The sequence below is a fragment of the Dasypus novemcinctus genome, chromosome 2 (assembly GCF_030445035.2).
Source record: "Dasypus novemcinctus isolate mDasNov1 chromosome 2, mDasNov1.1.hap2, whole genome shotgun sequence".
Classification (NCBI taxonomy): domain Eukaryota; kingdom Metazoa; phylum Chordata; class Mammalia; order Cingulata; family Dasypodidae; genus Dasypus; species Dasypus novemcinctus.
This window is the reverse complement of record NC_080674.1, coordinates 90,616,919-90,638,215: the sequence shown is the minus strand read 5'-3', so window position 1 is coordinate 90,638,215 and position 21,297 is coordinate 90,616,919. Positions and strand designations below refer to the sequence as shown.

Genomic DNA, 21,297 nt, shown 5'->3' with positions numbered 1-21,297 from the left:
AGGAGAGAGAGGCTTGAAAGAGTGTAGAAGTGAAGACTATCAAAAGAGTAACCAAAAGGATAAAATGACAGACAAATGAAAATAAGATATGACATATGAAATTCAAAGAATAAAATAGTGGAAGTAAATAATGCATGTACAGTAATAGTGTTGAATGTGAATGGATTAAACTCCCCAATCAAAAGATATAGCCTGACTAATTGGATATAAAAACATGAGACTGTTGTGAGACTGTCTGCAGGAGTCTCAACTTAGATCCAGGGATGCAAATCAGCTGAAAGTAAAAGATCAGAAAAAGATACTAGATGCAAACAGTAGTCAAAAAAGAGGAGGGACAGCTATACTAACAGCAGGCAAAACAGACTTTAAGTGCAAAATGGTTATAAATATGAGAAGGCCATTATATATTAATAAAAGGAACAATCCACCAGAAAGAAGTAACAATCATAAATATCTATGCACCTAAATCATGAGCCCCAAAATATATGAAGCAAACTCTGGCAAAACTGAAGGGAGAAAGAGACATCTGTACAGTAAAAGTTGGAGACTTCAAAACACCACTCACATCAATAGATAGAACATTTAAACAGAAGCTCAGCTGGGAAACAGAGAACTTGAAAAATATGATAAACAGGCAAGACCTAACAGACATATACAGAATGCTGCATTCCAACTCAGCAGGTTATACATTCTTCTCAAGTGCTCATGGATCTTTCCCAGGATAAACCACATCTTGGGGTACAGCAGAGCTTTCAATAAATTCAAGAATATTGAAATATACAAAGCACCTTTCCATCTCCAATCTATAATAGACAGGAAAGGGGAAAATTCACAAGTGTGTGGAGGCTAAACAACACACTCCTAAACAATTAGTGGGTTAAAGAAGAATTGTAAGATAAATTAGTAAATATCTTGAGACAAAGGAAAATGAGAACACAATTTATAAAAACTTATGAGATACAGTGAAGGAACTGCTGAGAGGGAAATTTATAGCCCTAAATGCTTATATTGAAAAAGAAGAAAGAGCTAAAATCAAAGACTTGCCAGCACACCTGGAGGAACTAGAAAAAGAACAACAAACCAATCCCAAAGCAAGCAGAAGGAAAGAAATAATAAAGATAAGAACAGAAATAAATGAAATTGAGAATAAAAAAACAATTCAGAAAACCAACAAAACCAAAAGCCAGTTCTTGATAAGATCAATAGCATTTACAAACTCCTAGCTAGACTAAAAAAGAAATAAAGAAAGAAGATGCAAATAAATAAAATCAGAAATGAAAGGGAGGATATTATGACTGATGCCATAGAAATAAAAAGGAAAAAAGGATATTAGGAAAAACTGTATGCCAACAAATTACACAATCTAGATGAAATGGACAAATTCCTAAAAACACATAACCTACATTGACTCTACAAGAAATACAGAAACTCAACAGAGAAGTTACATTTATAGAGATGGAATCAGACATCAAAAATCTTCCAACAAAGAAAAGCCTAGGACCAGATGGCTTCACAGGTGAATTCTACAACTATTTGTAGAATAATTAACACCAATCCAGTTTAAACTCATCTAAAAAAATTGAAAATAAAGGAAAATTACCCAACACATTTTATGAAATCAACATCACCCTAATATCAAAGTCAGGTAAAGATATTACAAGAAAAGAAAATTACGGACAAATATCTCTAATGAACATATATGCAAAAACTCTAATCAAAATATTGAAAATAGAATCCAACAGTATATTAATAAAATCTTACACCATGATCAAGTGGGATTTATTCCTGGTATGCAAGTGTGGTTCAACACAAGGAAATCAATTAACATAATATATCACATTAACAAACTGAGGGGGAAAAAAAGCACATGATCACCTCAATCAACACAGAAAAAGTATTTGACAAAATCTAGCATTCTTTCTTGATAAAAACACTTAAAAAGATATAGAAGGAAAGTTCTTCAATATGATAAAAGGCATATATGAAAAACCCACACTCAACATTGTACTCAATGGGGAAATGTTGAAAGCTTTCGCTCTATGATTGGGAAAAAGACAAGGATGTCTACTGTCACCACTGTTATTCGAAATTGCCCTAGAAGTTCTAGCTAGAGCCATTAGAAAATGAAATGAAATGAAAATGAATCTAAATAGGAAAACAGGAAGTAAAACTCTTTTAACATTCACAGATGACATGATCTTATATTCAGAAAATTCCTGAAATGTCTATAACAAAGCTTCTTGAGCTAATAAATGAGTTCAGCAAAGTGGCATGACATAAGATCAACACAAAAAAATCAATAATGCTTTTGTACACTAGTATAGACAATCTGAAAAAAAAATCAAGGGAAAAATTCCATTTACAATATATGTGTTATAAAAGCAAATTGCTGTTATCTTGGTTCTAATAAATTAATGTTTCAAAGAATTTTTTAAAAAGGTTAAACATTCTTTTATATTTACTCATAGTATTAGCCTCTGTTATTCTTCATTTACTATGTTGTTAACTTATTTCTGTATAAACAAGCTTCAGCATGTGACAATAAATATTTACCTAGAAAAAAAAAAAAAAGACTCAAATACCTAGGAATCAAGTTAACCAAAGAAGTACAGACCTATATGCAGAAAACTATAAAACTTGGCTAAAAGAAATCAAAGAAGATCTAAACAAATGGAAAGACATTCTGTATTCGTGGATTGGAAGACTAGATATTGTGAAGATGTCAACCATGCCCCACTGATTTACAGATTGAATGCAACACCAATCCAAATCCCAACAATTTGCTTTAAAGAAATAAAAAAGGCAATAAAAAGGTTTAATACTGCTTGGAGTGATGAATGTACAACTCTGAGATTATACCAAATATCATTAATTGCTTGCTTTGGATGGATTGTATGCTTTATGAGTATGGATCAGTAAAACTGATTTTAAAAGTACAAATCTGCACATAACAGCAGATTTGAACAGGCAGAAGAAAGAATCAGTGCACTAGAAGACAGGACAATCAAAATCATGCAGTCAAAAGAACAGACAGAGAAAAGAATAGAAAAAAACAAGTAATGTCTCAGGGATTTCCCAACTTTTATGAAAGACCTATATAGACATGTCCAAGAAGCATGATTTATTTCAAAATGAATTTATCCTAATAGACCTACTCCAAGATACATATCAATCTGAATGTCAAACACTAAATATAAAGAGAAAATTTGGAAAGCAGCAACATAAAAGTGAGTCATCACATGGAAATGATCCTCAATAAGACTAAGTGCTGAGTTCTCATCAGAAACCATGGAGGCAAGAAGGCAGGAGTACGATAAATTTAAGGTCTAAAAGAGAAAAATTACCAATCAAAAATTCTTTATCCCACAATATTGGCCTTCAAAAATGAGGGAGAGTTGTAAATATTCACAGGTAAATAAAAACTGAAAGATTACATCAACAAAAAAGCCTGCCTTACAAGAATTACTAAAGGGAGTTCTGGAGGTTGAAAGGAAAAGATGGTAGAGAGTGACTTAGAATAGTTTGAAGAAATGAAGACTCATTTCTTTCTGAATAGGTACACTATTCAAGCTAAACTATTACCTTTCAGATTAATAGATTACAGAAGTATGATTTACAATATAAACCCCAGGGGATCACTCAGATACATAGATACATGACAAGAGAGTATACAGAAAAGGAGGATGCAATAAAGTAAAAGAAAAACAAAAACAACAAAAAGATATGACATATAAACCAACGGGTAAAATGGCTGAAGTTCTGCAGTTCAGTAATAACAGTGAATGTTACTGGATTAAATTCCCCAATCAAAAGGCACAGATTGGCAGAATGTATTTAAAACAAACAACAACAAAAAAATATGATTCAACCACAGGTTGTTTACAAGAGACTAACCTTAGATTCAAAGACACAAACAGGATGAAAGTGACAGGTTGGAAAAAGATATTCCATGCTAATAGTAAAAATAAATAAAGGTGGGGCAGTTATACATATCAAATAACATATATTTTAAGTCAAAAGCTGCCATAATCTAAAGCTTCTTTAAAAATAAAATTAAAAATTTTTAAAAAGCTGCTATAAGAGACAAAGAAGGACACTATATACTAATAAAAGGGGTAATCCACCATGAAGAAATAATAATCATAAATATTTATGCACCTAACTATGTATCCCAAAATACATGAGGCAAACACTGGCAAAACTGGAGGGAGAAAAATACACCTCTGCAATAATAGTTAGAGACTCCAATACACAATTCTCATCATTAGATAGAACATCTAGACTGAATATCAATAAAGAAATGGAGAACCTGAATAATATGATAAACAAACTAGACCTAACAGACATATACAGAATATTGTATCCCAAAACATTGGAATATTCATTCTTCTCAAGTTTGCATGTATCATTCTCCAGCATAGACCACATGTTGGATCACAAAGCCAGTCTCAATAAATTTCATTGAAATTTGATTGAAATATACAAAGTATCATCTCTGCCTATCATGGAATGGAATGAAGATGGAAATCAATAACACAGAACTAAAAAACCTGCAAACATATTGAAGTTAAATAACACTCTTAAGTAATTAGTGGGTCAAAGAAGAAATTACAAGAGAAATGAATAAATATGTTGAGACAAATGAAAATGAGAACACAAAATATAAAAACTATGGGAAGCAGTGGAGGCAGTGCTGAGAGGGAAATTTATAGCCTAAATATGTATATTAAAAAAGAAGAGAGAGATAAAATAAAAAACCCAACAGCACATGGGGAGAAACTAGAAAAAGAACAACAAACTAAGCCAAAGCAGGCAAAAGGAAGGAAATAACAATTAGAGCAGAAATAAATGATATTGCTAATTTAAAAAAACAAGCAATAGAATTAAGAAAACCAAAAGTTGATTCTTTGAAAAGATCAATAAAATTGACAAACCCTTGGCTAGGCTGCCAAAGAAATAAGCAGAGAAGATGCAAACAAATAAAATCTGAAATGAGAGGGTGGACATCGCTACTGACCCCGCAAAGTTAAAAAGGATCATAAGAGAATACTATGAACTAATGTATGAAGTAAATTAGAGAACCAGATGAAATGGACAAATTCCTAGAAACACACAAATAACCTACAGTGATTCTACAAGAAATAGAAAACCTCAACAGACCACTTACCAGTAAAGAAATTGAATCGGTCATCAAAAACCTCCCACCAAATAAAAACTCAGATGGTTTCACAGATGAAACCTGACAATCTTTCTAAGAAGAATTATTACCAATCCTGCTCAAACACTTCTAAAACAACTAAAGAGGGAATACTACCTAACTCACTCTATGAGGCCAACATTGTGGCAATAATAAAGCCAGATAAAGATACTACAAGAAAAGAAAATTATAGACCAATATCTCTTATGAATATACATGAAAAAATCCTCAACAAATACTTGCAAATTGAATTCAATAGCACATTAAGGCAGGTGGTTAGGGAGTCCGTCTACCACATGGGAGGTCCACAGTTCAAACCTTGGGCCTCCTTGACCCATGTGGAGCTGGCCCATGCGCAGTGCTAATGCACGCAAGGAGTGCCCTACCACGCAGGGGTGTCCCCCACTTAGGGAAGCCCCACGTGCAAGGAGTGCACCCCGTAAGGAGAGCTGCCCAGTGCGAAAGAAAGTGTAGCCTGCCCAGGAGTAGTGCTGCACACACGGAGAACTGACACAAGATGAGATGACACAACAAAAAGAGACACAGATTCCCGTGCCGCTGACAACAGAAGCGGACAAAGAAGACACAGCAAATAGACACAGAGAACAGACAACCCGGGTGGGGGGGGGAGGGGGGGGAGGGGAGAGAAATAAATAAATCTTTAAAAAAATATAGCACATTGAAAGAATTATATATCATGATCAAGTGGGTTTTATCCCAGGTATGCAAGGGTGATTCAACATACAAAAATCAATTAATGAAGTACATTATATTAACAAAATGAAGGGAAAAAAACACATGATCATCTGCAATTATGCAAAAAAGGCATTGGACACAATCCAGCATCCTTTCTAGATAAAAACACTTTAAAAAAATAAGAAGAGAAGAAAACTTCCTCTATATGATTAAGGTAATGTATGAAAAATCCACAGCTAATATCTTACTCAATGGTGAAAGACTGAAAGCTTTCCCTCTAAGATCTGGAACAAGACAAGGATGTCTACTGTCACTACTCATTTTTTTCTGAGTATTTAAAATGGATTTATCTTTCAGAGTTAAAAAAAAAAAAAGGCACTGCATAGAATTCAAAAGGTCTTTTTCTTAATTGACTGTATAGGCAATGTCACCCACTTTAAAGCGTTCAACTACCTTATGTCTTTTTGTTTTGTTTTAAATTTCATTGAGGTGTTTCATACATACATGAACATTCATAAACAATAAGTATATAGTAAAATTTGTGAATTTACAAAACAAACATGCATATCATCATACATGGCTCCCATACATCTCCCCATCACAAATACCTAGTATTGGAGTGAAACATTTGTTACAAACTATGAAATAGTACCCTTAAAATATTACTACTAACAATAGCCCATTTCTTACATTTGGTGTATTTTCCCCCAACCTACCCAATTATTAACACCCTGTATTAGTATATGATACATTTATTACTGTTCAGTAGAAAATGTTCTCATATTTGTCTTATTAACAACAACCCATCTTATACCACTGGATTACCTGTGTCATACAGTCAGTCCCATGCTGTGTCTGATCCATTCAAAGTATACACTCTGTGGCTCCCATTTACATCACAGAGTTGTGCTGTCATCACCTCAGTCAATTTTAGGATGTTTTCATTACTCCAAAAGGAAAAATCCTAACTCCCTTTTACCACGACCCCCATTCTGTCCCTTAGTATTGTAATATCTTCTTGCCATTTCTGTAAAATATTACAGTATTACTGTTATCACCCATAACTTACATTAGTTGTAATTTCCCCATGCATAACCATATTCCTAGACCTTTGTAAAAGAAGAGCATTCTTATATTTGTACTATTAATCACAATCTTCATCCATGACTGAAATCACTGTGATATATTCCCCAGCTTATTCTCTAATTTCCTTTTAAGTGACATTTGTGTCCACAGACTACCCCTTTCAGCCACAATGGCATTTATAAATTAGCAGTTACCACACTTATTTAACATTGTACTGGAAGTTCTAGACAGAGCAGTTAGGCATCAAAAAGAAAGAAAACACATCTAATTTAGAAAGGAAGAAGTAAAACGTTCAATATTTGCAGATGAAACAATGCTTTAACTAGAAAGTCCTAAACAATCTAGAACAAAGCTAGTAGAGCAAATAAATTCAGCAAAGTTTTGAAGTGTAAGATCAACCCACCCTTGACAAAAAGGGGGAAATATTAAATGCAAATGAGGCTTTATGGCTAAGAGATTTCAAATTGCTCAGGATGTCATTCCAGAGGTTACACTTACGCACTTCTCAGGAGGATCTCACTGACTGCCACAGTAAACACTACTGAAGCAGGGATGCTCCAGAGAGCTCCAGAGACATCTGGCACTACAGGCAGGGCAGACAAGCCCAGGAAATCAGCATCCCATTGGTTGACCTTACTCTGGAATATTTGATAACCTATCTCCCCAATGTATCAGAGTTAGACTCATTTATAATTTTCCTACACATGGTTCTCCTGCCCCTTTTATTTGAACCTATAATTTGCACTATATCCTTTAAGTATATGTCCCAGAGATTGAAGATTTCTTTAGTCTGTTCATATGCTGGTAGAGCCATCAATCTCAGCAAAGTAGCAGCCAACACCTACTCTTCAGTTTATCAGACTCACCTAGGACAACTAACAAAAGGACGATGATGGACAATGTCCATTCCCAAAACCAGAGAGTATCTACAACTGCAAGCAAGACAGTTCCATCAATCTGCCTAATGGGATCTAAACCCTCTCTTAATCAGAGGCAGAATGGGCATCACCATCCCAAAATTCTCAAGATTAAGGAATGAACAAACATAACAGGGGATTACAACTATGGACCAAAGTAGACTTATTACTATTCTAGTAATGGAAGAACTTGTAACATAAATATAAACATGATGATCACCAGAGGTTCTGAGGGGAGGAGGAGGGAAGAATAAGTATAACATGGAGCATTTTGGGGACATTAGAATTGTTATGCATGATTTTGCAATGACTTATACAGACCATTATACATTTTGTCAAAACCTATACAATTATGCAGTGCAAAGTGTAAACCATAATGTAAACTACAGACCACGATTAGTAGCAATGCTTCAATATGTGTTCATCATTTGTAACAAATGTACCACACTAATGAAAGTTGTTGTTAATGGGGGACAGGGAGTGTGAGAGGTGGAGGGGTACAGTTTATGGGAATCCCCCTAATTTTTTTTTTTTTTTTTTAGGTACTGGGACTGGGGATTGAACCCAGGACTGCATATGTGGGAAGCTGGTGCTGAACCACTGAGCCACATGGACTTCCTTGAGCTGGTTTTTTCTTTGTTTTACTTGTTGTTTGTTTTTGTTTTATCAGGAGGTACAGGGAACCAAACCTGGGACTTCCCAGGTGGGAGGTGGGCACTTAACAGTTTCAGCCACATCCCCTCCGATGTAATTTTTATGCAGTCTAAAACTTCTTTAAAAATAAAGAAATAAAAAGATCAACCCACAAAAATCAGTAGTGTTTCAATACACTAATAATAAACAATCTGAGGAGGAAATAAAGAAATAAATTCCTTTTACAAAAGCAACTAGGGAAGCAGTTTTGGCTCAACGGATAAAGCATCTGCCTACCACATGGGAGGTCCAGGGTTCAAACCCAGGGCCTCCTTATCTGTGTGATGAGCTGGCCCATGCACAGTGCTGATGTGCGCAAGGAGTGCCGTGCCATGCAGAGGTGTCCCCCACATAGGGGAGCTCCATGCGCAAGGAGTGCACCCCATAAGGAGAGCTGCCCTGCGTGAAAAAAGTGCAGCCTGCCCAAGAGTGGGGCCACACACACGGAGAGCTGACACAGCAAGATGATGCAACAAGAAGAGACACACAGATTCCCAGTGCCACTGACAAGAATATAAGTGGATACAGAAGAACACACAGTGAATGGACACAGAGAGCAGACTACTGGCAGAGGGGAGGGCAGGGAAGGGGAGAGAAATAAATAAATAATAAATCTTTAAAAAACAAAAACAAAAAAAACCCAAAAAACCCAAAAGCAACTAAAGGAATGAAATATCTAGAAATAGAATTAACCAAGGATGGAAAGGATTTGTTCACAGAAAACTACAAAACATTGCTAAAAGAAATCAAGGAAGACGTAAATAAATGGAGGGCATTCTGTGTTCATGGTTTGGAAAGTTAAATATCTTTATGTCAATTCTACCAAAAATGATTTACAGGTTCAATGCAATCCTAAGCAAAATCCCAATAGCCTACTTTGCAGAAAGGGATAAGCCAATTATCAAATTTATTTGGAAGGGTAGGGACTCCAAATAGCCAAAAACATTTTGAAAAAGAAGACTGAAGTCACACTTCTTGACTTAAAATATATTTCAGAGTGAATATATCTCAATAAAACTGCTAAATAAATAAATGTGCAAGAATAGCCAGAAATAACAGCTGTGTATACCAGGGAAAACAGAGATTGAGGTGAAGGCTTTTCTTGTTTGTCTGTTTTTTATTATTATTGAAATAATGAAAATGCTCTGATGATGATTGAAGTGCACAATTATGTGATTATATTAAATACTATTGATTGCATACTTTGGATGAAATACATGCTTTATTAATTTGTATCATTAAAATTGATTTGTTTTATATATATACAAATGTTTTATATATATATATTAAAAAAACAGAGCTACAGTGGTCGAAACAGCATGTTAGATATAAGGAACTAAATATATTGTGTAAACTTGTGGAGTTAATAATTAGAATATAGGTCCACCAGAAACCAGAAGGAGGGTAGAGAATGGAAAGCTAAGAGTTCATCAGTGCAGAATTAGTAAAACGTTTGTAAATCTTTGGAAACGAATAGAAATGGTTAAAGTATATCATGGTGTTTGTATGCCACTGGTTGAAAGGGAAAGTTTAAAGTTATATATATTACTAGAAGGAAAGATAAAAACTGTAACATGGGACCATATAAAACAGTAAAACCTCATGTAAAACATGAATATGGGTGATATTACATATATGATGACTGTTTTTACAATATATAAATACAAATACAGTGGAGAGAAGGAAAAAGAATAGCAGCTCTATATGGCAGGGGAAGCATAGAGAGATTGAGAGGTGATGAGTTTTGTTGGTTTTTATTTATTATTATTGGAATAATGAAAATGCTCTAAGAATGACTGAAGTGATGAATGCACAAATATGTGATTACACCATATACAACTGGTTGTACCTTTTGGATGGATTTATGCTTTATTAATATGTATCAATAAAACTGATTTGTTAAAAACAACAACAACAACCAAACAGCATGGTAGTGGAACAAGAACAGATATACTGACCAATGGAACTGAGTTTAGAAATAGACCCTCACATCTGGCCAAATGATATTTGACAAGACAGTCAAGACCACTAAATTGGAAAGAATAATCTCCTCAACAAATGGTGGTAGAAGAACTGAATATGTATATGCAAAAAGAACGGAAGTGGACCCCAATATGACAACATATACAAAAATTAACTCAAAATGAATCAAAGACCTAAATAAAAAAACCAGGACTATAAAACTCATAGAAGAAAATATAGGCAAGCATCTTCAAGATTTTGACTTTAGCAATGATTTCTTAGATTTTACACCCAAAGCATAAGCAATGAAAGAAAAAAAAAAAAAAGATAAATGAGACCTCCTCAAAATTAAAAGCTTTTGTATATTAAAGGCTTTGTCATCAAAGTGAAAAGACAAACTACTCAATGGGAGAAAATATTTTGAAACCACATATCCAATAAGGGTTTAATATCTAGAATATGTAAAGAAATCCTATAATAGAAAAATAAAAAGACAACTCAATTAAAAAATGGGCAAAAGACATGACTAGACTTTTCTACAAAAAGGATATACAGACAGTGGCCATGGTAGTTGCTGATGGCAGGGAGAAGTAAAAGGTGTGCTCTGGGGGCATATTCGGGACTTGGAGTTGTCATGTATGATATTGTAGGGACAGATGAGGGCATTATATATCCTGCCATAACCCACTGAATGGACTTTGAGAGAGTGTAAACTGCAATGTAAACTATAATCTATGCTGTGTAGCAATTCTTCAAAACGTATTCATCAATTGCAATGAATGTACCACACTAATGAAAGAAGTTGTTGATGTGGGAAAAGTGGGTGTGGGAAGTGGGGCATGCGGGAACCTCCTATATTTTTTAATGTAACATTTTTTATGATCTATGTATCTTTTAAAGATAAAAATATATATATATATTAAAAAGGATATACAAATGGCTGAAAAGCACATGAAAAGATGCTCAACATCCCTAACCATTAGGAAAATGCAAATCAAAACCACAATGAGGTATCATTTTATACCCGCTACTAAAAAAACAAAACAAAACAAAAACTAGAACATTACAAGTGCTGGAAAGGATATGGAGAAAAAGAAATACTCATTCATTACTGATGAAAATGTAAAATGGTATAGCCATTGTGGAAGACAGTTTAGAAGTTCCTCAGGAAACTAAATAGAGAATTCCATGACTCTGCAATCCCACTATTAGGTGTATATATATATACCCAGAAGAATTTAAAGCAGAGACTCAAACTGATATATTTGCACACCGATGTTCACAGTAGTGTTCAAAATTTCCACAAGATGGAAGCAACCCAAGTGTCCATTAATTGGTGAATGTATACACAAAATGTGGTATATACATACAATAGAATATTCCATAAATGGAATGAAGTGCTGATGTATGGAACAACATGGGTAAACCTTGAGGACATTATGATAAGTGAAATAAGCCAGAATATGAAAGCAGAAATATTATATGATCTCATTGATATGAACTAATTATAATAGGTAAACTCAAGAAGTTTGAATCTAAAAATCTAGATTACCAGGAGATAGATTGGTGTTAGAGAATGGGGAATTGTTCCAGTCATGCAGGCCTTGTCTTGATTCCTGAAATATTCTGAATTAGTTCATGCCTTATTGTTTTGTACTATTGTTCCCTGTGCAAGAAATGATTTCCCCAATTTTTATTAAGTTGAATTCTTTCGTCAAATAGAAGTTTAAATCACACCTTCAGGGAGGCTTTCCTTGATCACCTAATCTAAAATAGTCATCTATTTGAATTTTCTGCATAGCAGTTATCACTATCTTGTATTTTATTTGTCTGTTACCTCTAAAATATAAATTCCTTGATAGTAGTGATCATGTCTACTTTATTTACCACTGTTCCCCATACAATAAATATTGCCACACACACATAAAGTTATTTTAGGTTTAAACATTATTCCAGTCATGGTATAGAAAACAAATTGACTATTTGCTATTAATAATGAACCTTTTACCTGAAACTCCTAAACCTAATGGGACTACAGGAATGTTACCGGATACTTAGTCTCCCATAAAATTTTCTTAACAAAGGTTTAAACACAAAGCTTTTTAGAAAGAGACTGTTTCTATTATTGGGAGCAGTATAATAAGACTTGATAACTAGCTAGTTGATAATGGAACAGAAATCTTACTTGGTGCTATCAGCATTTATTTAAAGTTATTCTTAAGTGTGGTTGCATCAAGTGTGGTGGCCTCAGGAAGCAAACACAAAAAAGTGACCTCCTCCTCCTGAAATAAACAAAGATGTAAACAACTGAACTTTTGAAAGCTGGCACATGTGGATTAAGATTTAAATATTTAATTGTATTGAAAGTCTGTTTGGTTAACAATGTACTAGTTGTGATTTTTTTTTTCCTGAACCTTACTATACTTTTTGTGAGACTCAGGTTTAAAATTTGACAGTGTGGAAATAGAAAGCAATTTAACAAAATTCTCAGCATTACTGAAGAATTATGGTAAAAAAATTTTACATTTAGTTTCAGTGCATTTTTTATTAACTAGAATTGCATTCAAATTTATTACCACACAAACCTACACTAAAATATTATAAACTAGAAATTTGGGCCCTAAAGCAAAACAATTAAAGGACCTTAATTATGAAATTAACATCTCTATACAGCTATCATAAAGAAACTTCAATCATGTTAGGCCCATGAATAAAGAAAAGGGAAGGAACTAGCCTTAAGCTTTCATCAGTTAACAGGTTTTACTTTGCATTCCTTTGCATTTTGCAGTTTTCTATAGAAAGTAGTTACCAACAAATTTTGAAAATCTGTATGGTAATTCCAACAGATTTAGTGTATATCTTAGGTAAATTAAATAAAAGATACTCAGTTTGCATGAAAAAAGGCAACAAAATAATATCAGCATCATCATACAATAAAGCTGGATTATCTCTTAGAACAAAAAGGCAACTTCAACTGGAAAAAAGCAATCACTAGCATATTAACTGTTTGCTCTCCAATTATCGTATAATAATAAAATAAACTTGAATAATGTCCAGTACCCAGGTGGCTTTAAAGAAACACATTCTGTTCAAGGTAGGGAAATACTGAGTTCAAGAGGTTTAAAAAAAAATTATATATATTATATATATATATAAAACAGAAACCTAACAATAACTTGTTATAGGATAAGATGGAATTTCACTCAGAGGAAAAAAAAATAGACACACACGTTATGATTCCTTTATTTTATTTTATTAATTTATTTTTTGATTTTGAGAAGGAAAAAAATGATTTATTAATGGCCAGCCAGTCAGGAGTTTCCTGTTTCAAACCAGAGGCGATTCATTTATTTTAAAGCTTTTATTTGAGCGAGTAAACTTAGTCGAATGGGAGAATTGTTAAAATAAGATTAAGATGGATGAATTTGCAATATCAATTAAGGAATACTTTGCTAATGTGACACACTAAGCTGGATGAATGAAAGTTTGAATTGAAACCATCCGAAAACTACCTCTAAACATAAAGAAGTAAATTTTTAGAGAAGGGGGAAAAAGCCAGTACTATGAATGGAAGGTTTGGCTTTTTCAATTAACCAAAGGAACATGGAAATCGTAATGGAACTATCACAAAGTACATCCTATCATTGAGAAAGTGTTCTAGCTAACTCTGTGGGTGAAGGTAGGGAGGTACCTGATAGGTTAGTTTCATAATGGTTTTGTTTGTTTATTGCATCATTATTGTAATGATGGTTTAAAGAACGTTTTCCTGATCAAAATGTGTAAATTATATCAAGATTCCATTATGTATGCTAATTCTTCTTGCAAATGTGCACTGTACAATTTGTGTAAAATTTGCAGGGGTTATTTCATGAGTTAATCAGATGTGTGGTGTAGTCCCAGATACAAATATAGTAAGCAACATGCAAATAAAGGAAAAGGTCCAGAAGAAGGCTACTGAATTATTTAAAGGTTTTAATACATATCTGAAGAACATGTTTTTCTTCAGATTAGAAATATGAGATTACAGGTAAATGCCAAAAAGCATAATTTTGAAAAAAAGTTCCTGTCATCCATTCTTCACTTAAACAGAAGAAAATAAATTTAAAAAATAAATCCTCTCACCCTCTTGTAGAAAAACCTGGCAAATTATATATATAATAAACCATTCTTGGCATTGCCAATCTTTTACATTTTTGTAACTTCCCTTTTAATATTTTTTCTATGCTTAGCATTCTTCTTTTTATGTAAAAATTGATGGTACTGGGCATCATTTTGTATCCTGCTCTTTTAACTTAAAAAAGTAACATTGGTATTAGAAAGACTAACCTAAAGACTTTTAAAAATAGATATTTCACTCAGCATATATGGCAGAAGTTGACTATTCTCTTATTATTTTACAAAAGATTATTCCTAATATTCACTATTATAATATTCCTACAACTAACATCTTTGTCCACAAAACATCTTAAGGGTAATTGAACTGAGTGATCTTCTCCACAACATTTATTTACATGGTATTTCTAGAGCAGATGTTGGGGTGGGGGCAGTGGGACGCAACACAAAAACAAGATCCCAGCTTTCCGGGCATTCATGGTCAAACAGGGAAAGCAATATATATTAGGAAAAAACAACAATTACAAGGCACTGTAATACAAGAAAGCATATAATAAGCATATTCATTAAAGATAAAAAAAAAAGTAGTGAAAATCTCTTAGAGAAGGAGCCAATCAGAAAAACATTTTGTAAAAAATATGGAGCTGGACTTTGAAAAAGTGATAGATCTTAAATAGTTTTCCAGGTCAACAGGGGTGTTCAAGGAGGTAATTTTCTGTTGGTGTTTGTATTTGAGCATGGTTCTCATTCAACTCATCACAAAGCCCTAAACAGCCAAGGATTTTCACAAAGTCTAGACTCCTTTGCCAAAACTACTGAACTTTAAAAATCTTTTTTTGTTTCTTTTTAAATTTTTTATATTTTCATTTATTCTTTTTTTTCTTAATTTTTAGTGATTTTTAAAAAATTTTTAATTTTTTAAAAGATATTTAGATTACATAAGTATTACATTAAAAATATAGAGGATTCCCATATGCCCCACTCCCCACATGGCCCACATTTACCAACATTAACAATATCCTTCATTAGTGTGGTACCTTCATTGCAATTAATGAACACATTTTGGGGCACTGACACTAAGCATGGATTATAGTTTACATTGTAGTTTACACTCTCTCCCACACAATTCTGTAGGTTATGGCAAAATATATAACGGCCTGTATCTGTCATTGCGATGTCATTCAGAACAATTCCCAAGTCCTGAAAATGCCCCTGCATTACACCTGTTTTCCCTTTCCCTGACCTTAGAACCTCCAGTGGCGACTGCCTCCATCCACATCAATGATATCAGTTCTTCCATTGCTAGAATCATAATAAGTCTGTAGTAGTATACCAGAAGTCCACTCTAGCCCATAGTTCATTCCCCAATCCTGGGATGATGATGCTCACTCCACCTCTAATTGCTTTCTTTTTAATTTCATCCCTTTCATAATTCTCCTGTCTTCTCTCTCAACTATAGAATGTATCTTTGTCAAAGACCCCATCTATATTAAATAATCAGAAAAGGCAAATCCACTTACTTCAAGGCACGTATCTAATACAAAGTCTTACATTCTATGGAAATTAAATAAGACTGCAAGACACTGCCTTAAAACATATACTGTATTCATTTTCATTTTTTAAAAACATTACTTGCACAACAGGTTTTTCACAATAGAAACAAGTGAAACAGAATATTAAAACTTTATGAATTTTCTATATTCCAAATTAGTAACATAGAACCATACTCTATTAAAAGTGATATGCAGATAACGAATATTGACTGTGATTTCATTTTGTGGCTTTACTTTCCCAGGAATTCTACCCTGATCATAATTCCAAACTTACTGTCACATAGAGATGCTTTATGAATCTCAATGAGGCTGCCAGTTTGGGGTTGATTTAAGAACCAGTGTCAAAAATGAGAAAAAGACTTCACAGGATATATTTTTACCAACAGACTGATAGTCACTTTCCTTCTCCACCTTTACCTTCAAAAATAGCAGCTGCTTCTGACAGACCAGCAGACAACCCCAATCCCTGGCTACCATATTTACCATCTGCAGATGCCCAAGGGTTGTGTGGACTTAGAACCTTGTTCCTACAGAGCAGAAGAGGAAACCATAGGGAAGTTGTGGCTTCATCTTTAGCAGGATCGTTTCACAACCTGCTTCCCAGACCCACCCCACCTGTCTCTGATGTCGGTTCTTAGGATTCCTTTCTTCTCACTTTGCCACGCTATTTATCCCTCCACAAAAATTTAAGGTAAAAACAACATAACCCATACAACCAGTCGCTACCCCTCTTTCCAATATAAAGTAAGCAATCTCCTTTTGGGTGTCTCAGCAATCTAATGGTCTTTGGGCCATTTACAGGTGGGATACCATGTTCTGCCGATACTCTGCGAAGGAAAAGACTTAATAACTTAGCCACACCTGCCTCCCCAATCTTTTACTTTTGAAGCTTCCTTAGTTTGCCTTTCCAATTCCAGTTTTATGACAAAACTAGACACTATGGCAAAAAGAGATCCCATGGTTGAAACTGCTGCGACAGCCAAGACTTAATTAAGGTTTCCCAAGTTGTGAGATTAATCTCTGGTTTGAAAGTGCTTTGTATACCCATTCCAAAACTACTATATCTCGTATAGGCAAATAAAAAGGCAAAAAGAGTTGACGGGCGCAGATTTCAAAAAAGACAACACAGATTAAGACGTATATGGATGTTTCACTTCTTTCCATCCGATACTTTTTTTTTTTTTTAATAAAAGAAAACCGTCCATATTGGAATGTATTAAATGGGCAAAAGTCTCTTCCCGGTTTCTCTGCCCTTCGTAGATATCGTTCTGGCCTCAGGTGATTATCTGTGAATAGTGAAGAAACTTCACATTCCACTGCTCTGGGAAGGGTAAAGTAGGAAGACCCACTAAGGCTAGAAGCAGAGACGACAGAGGGGCAGTTCTTTGGAGATGAGGAAGGGCTCCAAGGGTCCGAGTCAGGAAAACGAGAGAGTAAAAAGAGAAAGGGCATGGCTGAGCTGCTGAAGCAATTACTGTATTGTCTCGGCACGAACGCAGCCTGTGGTCTTCACCTTCCCTATATCCGCTGGGTGTGGGGTCTGCTGTCACCCCAGTTTCCACCCTGTGCCTCCATCGCCTCCCACAGAGAGGATGCACTCCTACCAAAAACACCCAACCTACCTTTGAATTGCCGCAGGCGCTGCGAAGGCGTGTCAGCCCGCCCACCTACCTGAGCTGCGCCTGCGCCTCCCCTAAGCACACTCTCAAGGTCAGCCCCGCCCCCAGCCCCTGACCAAGCGCCACGGAAGTCGCTTTAGAGGACATCCTGCGTCTCCTCACCTCTGCGTAGCGTGGGGTCGCCGGCGTTCAGGAGGGAGGCGGAACTTCCTGTGCCGTGCGGACAGAACTTCCGGTAGAGCCGGAAGATCCTTTCCCTCGCGGCTCCAGGCTGCAGGACTGGGAGGGGAGATTCAGGAGTTTCCCGGCGATTCCAGGGCGTCAGGTTTCACGACCTTTCGCAGAAGCCATGGTGAGTCCTCCTGTGAGGTCTTGGATAATAGTAATGGGAAGGAAGGGACCTGGTCGGGGAGCCGGGCGGAAGTGCTGGGATGATACGGAGTACTGGGGTCGCTGAGGAAGCAGCATCTGTTCTACCTGTGAGACTCCGGCGGCGACGCGGGTGACGGGGAAATTGGGAGTACCGAGTAGGTAGGTCGCGTGTTTCTGGTTCATTCAGTGTGTATGGCCTATGGCGCCAAGTGGCCTCAGTTGACCTTCCCTAGATGATCACCTCCTCTCCCTCTTTCCCAGTAGCTTTCTCAGCTACAGAACAGTGGTCAGCAACTCCACATCTTAGGAACGCCTTTAGCCTCTCCATGCTGGGTCCCCTTCTTGTAGAAGGTCAACCCCTGTCCTTAAGGGAATGGTAAAGTGAACTTAACCTTTCAAACCCATCCCCTTTGGAACTGGAAAGGCTATGTTAAGTAAAAAACAAGTCCAGACTTAATAAGGAGAGACTATTCGGAAGGATTATTGTAAGGGATGGGGAGGACTATTCCAATAGGGAGCCTGCTCTGACGATAAGATTTACAAATCTCTCTCAAAGCTTACTAAAAAGATTTTTTTCTTTTATAGGAAGGCGTAAACAAGGGACGAAAGAACCGGGTATGGGGAAGTGGGATGAAAGGGTGGTATTATTTTATTGTAGGTCAGAAAATGTTTTACCCTGAGGCTATCCTATTCGCAGAGGGGCTGTTTAGGAGGGTTTGTATGCTGGCTCTAGCTGAGGGTGGAGGAGTTAGTTAAGGGACCTGGGAGATTCTTAACCAAAATTAAGTTCGAAGCATTTTGTTCCGTTTATCTGTGGGTACATGCAGTTCAGCTGGTTGTTATTCAGGCAAAGAATGGGAAATTGGAAGGTCTGTGACCGACCTTGTCTTAGGTAAACTTAGGAACAGCCTCCTGTGGAATTTTAAATCCAAGTCACATAGGGAAGGATGATACCTTGCAGTCGCCTTTTCCTGGAATACAAAAGGGCAGGGGGATTTCCAGGTTCACAGGGTTGTGGTAAAGTTCAACATTGTTAGTTACTTGACTGTATAAAGGGTTTCAAATCCTCAACTGCAGGGTCTTCCCTCTTGGACTTTAGCTTCAGTTTGCCAGACTTTTTCAGGGTCAAATGTTGTCAGTGTTCAGCTGTTGTGTGTGGTGATTGACTTTATATAACTTTGAGACTTACCTGTGTGAAACCAAAGAACTTCAAAGTCATGTGGTATATTCCTGATGCACTCTGCCAAATAACCTACTTCTCTTTAAGCAGAATGATTGTTTAAACCTCAGTGAATGATATGGTTTGTATTGAGTTTTCTTCCTTTTGTACTAATGAAATTAGACATAAATAGGGAACAGTAGAACTGGAATGAACCAAAGATAACTGACTTGGTCCTTCCTTTTCCCATTCTTTCCCTTCCCTCTGACAGAAAGAAGAATATGAGGTCAGGAAATTGACAGTGATTTGCCTAAGGTAGCAATAGTTCGGCACAGCTTGTATTAAAACTCAAGTCTTCATTTCTTAAATTTAAGTTCAGTTTTTTACTTCATAGTTTGAAAAGTTGAAGCTAGAGTGTAATTAATATCCTTAAATTCATAATAGTCACAGAGAAGCTGAATGTGAGCTTGTTTCCAGGATTCTGGAATACTAGAAATATAAATACTCTTCCCCTATCAGCTTAATAGAGGTACTTAATGCTTTTAGCTAATGTAAAGTTATGCTGTTTTCAGAATGTCACTTAAGTACTACCAGGGACAGGTTTACTCTGTCCACTGTGGCATTGCTTGTATTTCTGGATCAGTTACTTGACTCAGCTTTACCTTTCCTAGCTATGAGATTGATAACATCCTTCATTTGTATATTCAAGTATGGTCAGTGCTTTGACTACTTCAAAAGAAGGGGTAACCATTAAATAAAGTGAACTTGGGCTGAATTTATTTAGGATTCGGCTTGGTGGAATTAAGAACTTTTGCACTGCATGGACCTCATGATATAATGAAAAGGAGACTAGACTTGAACTCAGAAAACTCAGATTCTTTCTATCATTAGTTACATGAATTTGCCAAAGTCACTCAACATAGATAAGAGTTCCTGTTTCCTCCTAGATAAGAGAAGAGGGACTTGATGGGGAGCAGACTGTTACATTTATGATTCTTTGACTTCATTCAGGACTTTTTCCAGAGTAAGTCCATATTTCTGATTAAATAAAATTTAACCTTTTTCCACTGTTTTTCCTTGTACCTTTTGTTTCTCAAGTTTGGTTTCTTTTTTCATTTCCTTTTTCATTTTTTTATACATCGTGTGCTTGTAACCTTTGCCCATATGTTTGACCAAGTATTACCCTGTGTTCTTAAATATTACCCAAAGATGGAAAGCAACTCTTGGGCCATCTTGATTTTTATTGTCATTTTAATCCTCTCTCATTGTCTGACACATTTTATAGTCCTAAACTCAGTAGTTACCTATACATGTAATAGGCTTTTTAGATTGTGTGCTAATGACAACAGGATTGTGGTTTGGGTCAAAATTACTGAAGATTCACTCTAGTTTTTATTATTTCAAGTTGTGAAAATGGATCGTCTGTAGAAAATTTACTAAAGGAATAAAACTTTCTTCTATTGTACTTACCCTTTTGAGAATTACAGAATAGCTATAATCAAGTAGAAATCTTTCCACCATTCAGGGTGATTTGGAAGCAACTAAACTGTCTTGTTAGGAGAAAAATGTTGCATACTTCTGCCCTAGTTATTTGAGTTAATGAGAAAATTTTCTTTTGGAGAGGGGTGGTACAGGTTGGGAAGATATAATATAGTAATTGCTATGAGAAGTACAGACGCACCCTGGAGATATTGTGAATTTGGTTTCAGGCTATTACAATAAAGCAACTATCTCAATAAAGCAAGTCACATGAGGTTTTTGGTTTCCCAGTGCATATAAAAGTGATGTTTATACTATACTGTAGTCTACTAAATGTGCAAGAGCATTATGTCTAAAAAACAATGTACATACCTCAATTAAAAAATACTTTATTGCTAAAAATTGCTAACCATCTGAGCCTTCAAGAAATTGTAAACTTTTTGTTAGTGGA

The 21,297-nt window shown here is 35.5% G+C and overlaps 1 protein-coding gene and 1 long non-coding RNA gene across 4 annotated transcripts in view; one reads left to right on the top strand and one right to left on the bottom strand.

Annotated features, from left to right (window-relative positions):
- The window catches only part of LOC139436183 (uncharacterized), an 89,846-nt gene extending 71,928 nt beyond the window's left edge, over window positions 1-17,918 (bottom strand). The window contains exon 1 of the long non-coding RNA XR_011646200.1: window positions 17,840-17,918. This is a non-coding gene — a long non-coding RNA (uncharacterized lncRNA). The remainder of the gene's footprint in view (window positions 1-17,839) is intronic.
- A 123-nt stretch (window positions 17,919-18,041) lies between these two features.
- The window catches only part of TMEM161B (transmembrane protein 161B), a 76,550-nt gene continuing 73,294 nt past the window's right edge, over window positions 18,042-21,297 (top strand). The window contains exons 1-2 of one of the 3 annotated variants that reach the window (XM_058275719.2): window positions 18,058-18,188; window positions 20,315-20,391. Coding sequence is in view for 2 of the 3 variants with exons in the window: in XM_004470614.4 (XP_004470671.1) it covers window positions 18,186-18,188 (3 nt within the window). In the remaining variant the exon portion in view is untranslated. Of the gene's footprint in view, window positions 18,189-20,314; window positions 20,392-21,297 lie in introns of all 3 variants that reach the window. The other 2 variants (XM_004470614.4, XM_004470615.5) reach the window with 2 other exon arrangements.